Consider the following 8,819-nt stretch of genomic DNA (forward strand, 5'->3'; position numbering starts at 1 on the left):
GTAAAATAAATTATAGACCAAGACCAGAGCAGCTGAATGTACAAAGTATACATTTACCTAATATTATATAATATTATACATTTATAACGCAATTAACAGTGAATATAGCCTTATAGGTTACGGACCCCTTAAACTAAATTTCTTTGTATAACTTTATGGAAGTTCTCCACTTTCTGAGCATATTATTATAGCTTATAGGTATACGTAAATATGTTTCGATTTTGTTTGACACGAGTTAGGGATTTATTTTATAACCTTGAACATTTATATATGTTCCTCGAATATTAGAAAAAATATACGTTCATTCACACTATACGATTAATTATCTAATACAACGAAATATTTCAAAAACAAGGTGGGCCGCTTGTGTAGAGGTAATTAAGGCTATACATACCAATTATAACCTTTAGAAACAGTTCGAAAAAATGTTACCTATACAAAATACAAAAATATATGATTTAGAAATTGTTTTTATTTTTCATTGTATAGCGTTGTATTATAATATGAAGAACATGAAGTATAAAATTAAAATTTTAGCAGAAAAACTTGAGGCCATTGATATTTAGGTGGGTACTTACTAGTTGATTTATATGCATTAATACTGTTCAGTAATAGGTAGGTGCTGTTTAATTATAAAATATATCAATAATTATGATGTAAATACGAATAAAGAATTTTGCAGAAAGTTCAATTCAAGTGTTAAATAGGCAATGATCCAAATGATAATTTTAATCGAGTTTATAGGAGAATCAGAAAATAGAAATTAGTACCTAGCTAGTAGATTGGATTCAAATTCACGGACTTCCTTTGACATGAAATATTTTTGTAGAGAAAAGTTCAAAAAAGTTCTAGACACTATGAAAAAATCAAGATGCCATCATCTACAGAGTACAGAATATTAAACACCAGTTACAGTTGGTGTACACACAAGTACACAACACAGTTCGTAGCATACCTATATTTTTATTTTTGGGAGAGGGGTGGTGATATCCTCCATTTTTGGACAACCAAACATGAACAAAAAAATACCCTAAGGTATATCAAAATATTTGAATCCTGCAAACTTCAAAAGTATAATAAATTTTATTGGATCGGTTGACATCACGGTTTGAGGTAGGTATACCAACTTTTTAAGCTAAGCTATCAAATCAAAACCATGATAACAGCACAGAATAATTATTATGTGATAGTAGCATTGATAAACGTATTACTAAGATTTGTTTTAACTTTTTGAAATCTAAATTTTAGTCCTCGTAGTAAATTATAAATTTTAAGTACTAAATACAATAATAGTCGTCAAACTTTAATGATTTATAAACAAAAAAGTAAAATTTAAAGTCAGTGATCCAAAGCTCTGTAAACGTTTTAGGGACTTTGAAAAAAAATTTTATCGTTTCATTCTTAGTTTTTACTTTCAATCAAATAATCAATTAAACTGGTGAGCCGGCTGTCCACAATGGGGATTATGATGGTTGACTGCTTAAATAATGATACTGTTAGACAATTTCTGTGTGCGACTCAACTTGCAGCAATCAACCTCAAAGTAAACTTGAAAGTTTCATTCAATAAACTTATGATCTGGTTTATATTATGTTTTTATTACAGAATATATCAAAAGAAGTTGATTTTATATTAATGATCTTGTCTCATCCAATCTTGAAAAAATACCCACTGAAAACCACATACATCACTAGATTTTTGAAAGCAATTATTAGTCAAGTATGAAATACAAAAATTCATTATTTAAAAAATTCTACCATGAAAAATGTTATGAAAACAGACAGCATATTAATGGTTGAAGACATTGTATGGCCAAATATTTAAAAAATAAGCTTAACACACATTGTTTGTTAAAGAATTTGGTCTTATGTACGCACCTTTGATTTTATTTTTATTTCTGTCTAATTATATGTTACTACAATATCATTAAGAGGATGTTATACCCATATGTGTTGTCTCCATCTTAAAATTGTAAAACATAGCTTAATTGAGTTCAGCAAAATAAATGTTATGCTGTTAGTTATAATATCATAGTATCCAAGGCATTTCATGGGTTTTTATTGATATTTATTTTTAAAACGAGTTTTAAAGCATTTTAAAGTTTTAATATTTTACATAACTATAACTCACCAAAAATTAAAAGTATCAATAAAAGCCTACACGATGCCCTAGGTAATATGATAACCATTATGTAAAATATTCTCTTAAATATATTATTCTTATATCTTTTTGAAAATAACTTCTAATGAAATTATTTTGTGCTTTTTAATAAATAGAATAAATATGTTAAATAATGAAAATACTTTTTTTCATGCAAATAGAAAAAATGCTTATCTTTCTAATCATTAAATTATTTTAGAGCTCTTTGGTTATTACATTCTAGATTGCTTGATTTTAGATTTGAAAATAAACTAACATTAAATAGTTCTTATTAAAAAAGAATCTTAACGTAAGCTTAGACAATTATAGTAATACTAAAGCAGTATTAGCAGTTTTACTTATTATTCCAAATCGTCTTGGATCTTCAAACCTAACTATGAAATCAAAATTGTTTGAATATTATTGATAAAACTTATTTTGGTTTCTAATGTATTAGTAAATACTGATTTAATTTTTTTTTTTTATATTATTTAATGAATGGTTAATGTGTTTTGTTTAAAATAAATTTATATAACTTAAAATAAAATTAATTAAATTTCAGATGGAAAATAGTGGAATTGAACTGCCCGATGAATTATATTTAAAATATGTCGAATTCATACAAAAAGAATCTAATGAAGGACCTTTTTATAAACACTATGTACTTGATAATGATATTATTAGTAACGAGTTAGTAGAGTCAGTCATAACTATCCAAGAAAGTATCAGTATAGTTTCACAAGGAACCACAGGACTCTGCACTTGGCAGGTTATATTTTGTTGACATTTTATTTAAAGTTATTTTTAAGAAATGTATTACTTAATTAGCTATTTAATTTTTTCAGGCTGGTATAGCACTAAGCTGTTGGTGTTTTAAAAATCAAGATAAACTCAAAGACAAGTTTATCATTGAATTGGGTTGTGGGACTGGATTAAGTGGAATAAGCGCTTGTATAAATTGTAGACCAAGTGAATATTGGTTTACAGACTGTCACACAACAGTTTTAAATACCCTAAGACATAATACACAAATTAATGAAACACATCATAAATTCAATTGTAAATATGATATTGTTCAATTTTCTTGGAACGATATAGAGGGTTTGAAAATGTTTGAAAAGAAAAAACCAGATTTGATTCTAGCAGCTGGTAATTTCATTATACAAAGTCATACATACATGTGTTAATTAAAAATTATTTTTTAGATGTGATCTTTGATCATACAATGTTTGAACCATTATGTAGTTCATTAAGGTATTTTACAAACAATAATACAACCGAAATATTACTTTTTTGTACATTGAGAAATCCTGAAACTTATACAAAGTTCCTTGAGACCTTACGTAAGAAATGTGATATTTACTTATTTATGTTTAAAAATAATAATAAACGATGCAGTAGAAAAAATTTTACCTATTTCTTTTTTTTTTCCAGAAAAGTATGACCTAAAATTTACACAAAACATTTTACCTAAAAATTATTCAATTTTGTTACAACAAGAATGTCCAATATATATCATACATATAAAACAGAATGTAAGTCATGCTTAAATATAATGCATTATAGATAATTTTAAATCATTGGTACAATAGTTAAATTAAAAATGAATATTTTTTTTAACACTTTTTCACTAAACACACGTAACTCCAATTTTTATTTGTTTTTAGGTGGTTCATAATCAGGACTAATATTTGGATGATATCGTCTGAAGTCATCAATAACAATGTCTTTTTCTTTCATCGCCTCCTGAAATAATAATAAAATGCTTTATGTAAAAAATATATCTATACTTGAATTACTATAAAAAGCAATGAAAAATTAAAAAGAATATAACTAATGTTGTTGTAAATTCATGTTATAACATTATATGTATGGTGTACCTATGGCATTATCATTATGATGTTTTGAATATTTATTTGGAAAGTCCAAAAGATAGCTAAGTGTAAATAGTATGGTAATGTGTCACTTACTAAAAATTAAAAATAAAACTTCTATTTTTGAGACTAAAGATATCTAAATATTATTCAAAATTTTTAGATCAAATTAAGATTATTTTTAAAATTTCCAATTAAATTTTATATCAATTTCTTTAAAATAAAAAATGTTTATACATTTTGTGTTTAAATAAAAATAAAATCAATTTTTTTTATAATTAGAATAAATAATGCATAGTACAAAATGTTGTTAACACAACAATACATTATTGTAGCACATCAACATAATAATATATTTGAGGAAATATTTAATAGTTTTTTTACAAGTCAGTGCACTGTTTGTTTTCTCCCTATGAACTATTCTCAATATAGATAAAGCACATTTACGCAGAATCATTTTTTTTTTTTTTTTTGATTTTGAATCTTAGAGTAAAATCACCCATTACAAATATGATAGAGAATAATATTTTTGAGGGTATGACATATTGATTTGTCTAAATATTGTCTCAAAACAAATTAAATATCATTTTTTAAATTAACTTTTTTTTTTTTGAAAGTCGAATACAAAATTAAATGTAAATAAACCAATGTCATACTCTCAAAAATATTATCTTCCATAGGTTTTGTTATAATATATGATTTTACTTAAAGATTACTCAAAAATCATAAAAAAATGATTTTAGGTGAAAGAGTTTTATCTATGTTGCGCATGGATCTGAGAGACAAAATAAATATTGCACTGACATCTTCTTAAATAAAAAAAACCAAAAATAAATCCTATAGCAAATGAATATTTTATAATATTATTATTAATAGATACAAGATATTAAGATAACATATTGTAATGGTATAAAACACGATTATAGTAAATTTACCTTGACGCATCCTGTGTAGCTCTTCAAAAGCTCTGAACACACAGAGTCATCATTACTTCCTTTAAGAAATTTATCCCTGAACCAAATATTAAAACACTTGTCATATTCTTTTTTAAAAGCTTTGCATTCATCCATAGAAATTGAGTCATTCCTATAATGTAATTGAAATATAATTAATTACCTTTAAGCTAACTGTGTGTTGTTTATCACATTAATTATCTTAGGTAATGAATGTCCAGATTGAAACATAGTAAATTTATTTATTGATAGCATGCTTAAAAAGTCAAATATAATCCACTGTCATAAAATCAAATCACTATAAAAAAAAATTTTAATTATGCCCCACGTATACTAAAATAATTTACATTTTATTTAACACAACTTTGTACACTGCACTTAAAATTTACCAATAAATATTTTCAGTTAACATTAAAAAAAAAAACATAAAATTAGGTACAACTTTTATCATTGTATATAATAACACAAAAAATGTATAAAGAACAAAGTAAATAAATCATTAGACACACGTTATATTGCATGATGGATTCATATTAAATTATTATTCAAGAAAATACTTGTTTTCTAGGAACATAATGTAAATAATTTAGTTAATTAAATATACTAAAATATATTAGTATTTAGTAGGTTAATTTAGCCTTTATAAGTTAATTCAACTTATCATCAATACAAACATTTTCATACAATTTATTGTATTAGGTATATTGTATGTATTATTTACTTATGAATATTAAATTATGATTGAACCTAACATTATAGGAACGTTGAAAAATATAGGGAAATGTTAAGCTGAGCATATTGTATAAAGATCAGAAGAATTAATTGGACAATTAACAGCATGGAATTTAAACACAAAGATATGCACACAGAGTAAAGAAAGATCTGAAGATACTGGAAATAAAGAACTCAAAATAAACTGCAAAAGATAGGGAGGAATGGGGGAGTATGCCGTTGCAGCAATGGACTTGAAAGGCCCATAAAAGAAGAAAAATTAGAAGTAAACAAAATACATCAAAAATAACAAATCAAACCAAATATATAATTTAATAAGATTTAGGAGTGGTTAAAAAACTATATCAATTAATATAGAAATGTATTGACGTATCAGTATTTATTTTACTGTAGACAGAATTTAAAAAAGGGAAAATTTGTATTCCCATGGATTAATTAATTTTGAATTGATTAATCATCAATTTTATATTATAGGTATAATTAATTAAAAGTATATACCTAGGCTCATAATTTTTAAAATAACATATCAACATTATAAACACATATCTACAATATAGCAAGACTCAAATTGTAAGCTAATAATCATTATTCTTGGTATTGTAAATGTATTTAATTAAAATAAATTAGTTCGCGTGGGTATGTGAAGTAAAAATAAGCAGATAACTAACTTACCCGATTGGGTTGAAAGTATTGATTAACTTTCTTTGGTATTTTTGAAAATCAAAAAGAGATTTCCTCGGTTTCTTGTAATATTTTACTAATGATTAAGATTTAAAACAGTTGTTTTAATAATTTAAACATCTAAAATTTGAATAAAATAAAAAATTATTAAATTTATTAGTGAATTTTAAATTTTTAACAGATTGGCAGATTTTTCATTTTATAGATAACACAAACGGAAAGGATTGAATACTAAAAAAATAGCTAAAGATAGTGTAAGATACTATTATCTTGATCCATGACTAAAACTAAATATTTTTCATTGGTTAATTTTGTCATGGTTGTCAACACTGATAAAGCTAACCTAAATATTGCCAGCGACAAATCTATGGACATTTTAATCATGATTTGAATATAATATATTTTTTATATTTATTATTATTATCAATTATTTATCAAAAATCAAAATAAATTGTTACGTTTGATACTTCATAATTCATTGGTAAAATTATTGTAATCTGCGTTTTCATAAAAGCAATTTACTTGAGTTGTTTTTATTTTTCTTAGAGTACAAGTCTCAATTTCGTCCGAATTAAAATAAGTACTTAAGTATCACGTCTCTTGTCAAAGTTTCAAATCGACATTTGCGCTTTGTATAGAAAACAACCATCATTTTAACACCATGGCCACTCCGACTAGTGGCAATGGTAATTTGGTGGACGAATTCGACGAAGCATTCATGTCACTCGTCGAAATAATATCAAAAGAAGATGAAACTTTCTCGCCGGTTGACAAAGAAGAGGTACGCGTGGACATAGATCAGTGTACCATGAGATTCATCGACATCGCTAGACAACTGGAGGCATTTTTCCTGCAGAAACGGTTTCTTCTGTCGGCTCTGAAGCCTGAACTGATCGTTAAAGAAGACATCTCAGAGTTGCGTTTAGAGTTGGCGCGTAAAGATGACCTCATCCGGCGACATTATGATAAAATCTCCATCTGGCAGAATCTGTTGGCTGATTTACAACAGGTGGCTAAATCGCCAGCCCAGAACACAATGGGCCAGAGTCCCATGCCAGCACCTATGCCATCTCCCCTGCCAATAGGTCCACCCCAACAACAACTATCGCCTCAAGTACCTGGAGGTATGGTTTCGCCACAACAGGCTATGTTCCTACAACAGCAGCAGCAGCAACAACAGCAACAACAACAACAGCAGCAGCAAAGACCTGGTCCAGTGGCTGGTGGACCAATGCCCGGTGCATTGTTACAAGGACCACTGGCATATTTGGAAAAAACCACCAGCAATATAGGAATGGGCGATGGGAGAAGGTGACGAGGTCGGGGACGAGGAAGAGGACGCGGTAGGGCCCATCTTAGTCCCCCTTGACCACTGGCAAAGGCACAAAATTGATGCTTTTAAGCCAAACGAATTGCTACAAATAATCCTACCAATTATTTTGTGAAAATCACTTGTACATAACTGTAAATGTTGTAACTATGAGTTGTTTATTGTTTATAAACTGTATTTATGTTTTGCTATTGTATGATATGCTTTATTTTTCATTCTTAAGGCTGTAAATATTTGCTTTACAATAATCTGTAAATATTATAATATTATATAATTTGTTTGTGTTATTATTAAATAAATTTAGTTTAATAGTGTAAGAATGCTATTCTGTAATTACCTATAGCTGATTTTTCTTAGGACGTAAGTTAAATATAAGATATAAAATAATTCAGAAAATCTAATGTAAAAATTTGAACTTTCATGCTCATAAGAATGGATTATGCTAAAATGCAAATCGCTAATCTTTCTTCAAGAAAAAACCTGTGAGATATCTTCTACCATATTTTTGAAATTTGTAAGACTAAATTAACAATATTATTTACACATAAATACAAAAATAACCAACACACTTGCATTAAAAAGTATAATAATTTTTGTATTATTTGAAAATTAAAAATATATTGTTGCATTATCTCGATAATAATTCAAATTCTTATTTAATCCTTTATCCTTTTACAAAATTATTGATATTTTACTTAAATGTAATCATGTATTTCTTGTTATCTGGAAATGAGAATCTAGAGAAATATTTCCTTTACCTATATATTTTGGTTTTAAAGATAAAAAAAAAATAAAATATTGAAAAATACAAATAATGTATAGTGTATACGGTTTGACTACTGTAACATAACTTATTACTGTTTTTTTTATTTTATCAAATTAAAACAATAATGTAACATATTAGAAAATGTTTAACAGAATCAAAATTTTGGAGTACTCTTCTCTATACTCTATTTAGCAGAACAGCATTTGGAACTGTTTAACGCCAAAAAAAAGACATTACCTAGATATTTATATCCCCTTTTAACAGGTAGCAATACTGATAATGCAAATATATAAGATATCTGTGATTTTCTGATTTTTGTCTAAATTATTTGACAAAAGTTTTAC

General features: G+C 26.6%; 3 protein-coding genes across 3 annotated transcripts; 2 read left to right on the top strand and 1 right to left on the bottom strand.

Annotated features, from left to right (window-relative positions):
- The first annotated feature begins 1,060 nt into the window (after positions 1-1,060).
- LOC114124359 (protein-lysine N-methyltransferase EEF2KMT) lies at positions 1,061-4,036 on the top strand. Its single transcript, XM_027987591.2, has 7 exons — positions 1,061-1,543; positions 1,606-1,719; positions 2,702-2,908; positions 2,985-3,288; positions 3,345-3,482; positions 3,574-3,674; positions 3,807-4,036. The coding sequence occupies exons 1-7, from the start codon at positions 1,457-1,459 to the stop codon at positions 3,825-3,827; spliced, it is 972 nt and encodes a 323-aa protein (XP_027843392.1). The 5' UTR covers positions 1,061-1,456; the 3' UTR covers positions 3,828-4,036.
- LOC114124377 (TP53-regulated inhibitor of apoptosis 1-B-like) lies at positions 3,540-6,602 on the bottom strand. The gene is made up of 3 exons (XM_027987613.2): positions 6,371-6,602; positions 4,949-5,099; positions 3,540-3,885 (listed from the first exon to the last, which is right to left on the bottom strand). Exons 2-3 carry the CDS (start codon positions 5,081-5,083, stop codon positions 3,793-3,795), a joined length of 228 nt encoding a protein of 75 aa, XP_027843414.1. The 5' UTR covers positions 5,084-5,099; positions 6,371-6,602; the 3' UTR covers positions 3,540-3,792.
- Positions 6,603-6,788: 186 nt separating this feature from the next.
- On the top strand, positions 6,789-8,350 carry LOC114124368 (mediator of RNA polymerase II transcription subunit 28). The gene has a single exon (XM_027987602.2). The coding sequence runs from the start codon at positions 7,041-7,043 to the stop codon at positions 7,692-7,694; it is 654 nt and encodes a 217-aa protein (XP_027843403.1). The 5' UTR covers positions 6,789-7,040; the 3' UTR covers positions 7,695-8,350.
- The last annotated feature ends 469 nt before the right edge of the window (positions 8,351-8,819 follow it).

Source organism: Aphis gossypii, chromosome 2 (genome assembly GCF_020184175.1).
Source record: "Aphis gossypii isolate Hap1 chromosome 2, ASM2018417v2, whole genome shotgun sequence".
Classification (NCBI taxonomy): domain Eukaryota; kingdom Metazoa; phylum Arthropoda; class Insecta; order Hemiptera; family Aphididae; genus Aphis; species Aphis gossypii.

Bases quoted from the DNA above. Each gene is read 5' to 3' on its own strand.
- LOC114124368 (XM_027987602.2), top strand. From the start codon at position 7,041: ATGGCCACTCCGACTAGTGGCAATGGTAATTTGGTGGACGAATTCGAC.
- LOC114124359 (XM_027987591.2), top strand. From the start codon at position 1,457: ATGGGGATTATGATGGTTGACTGCTTAAATAATGATACTGTTAGACAA. The intron at 1,720-2,701 runs GTATGAAATACA...ATTAAATTTCAG, and splicing joins TGAAAGCAATTATTAGTCAA to ATGGAAAATAGTGGAATTGA. The intron at 3,289-3,344 runs GTAATTTCATTA...ATTATTTTTTAG, and splicing joins AGATTTGATTCTAGCAGCTG to ATGTGATCTTTGATCATACA.
- LOC114124377 (XM_027987613.2), bottom strand. From the start codon at position 5,083: ATGGATGAATGCAAAGCTTTTAAAAAAGAATATGACAAGTGTTTTAAT. The intron at 3,886-4,948 runs GTAAATTTACTA...TTATTATTTCAG, and splicing joins GCTACACAGGATGCGTCAAG to GAGGCGATGAAAGAAAAAGA.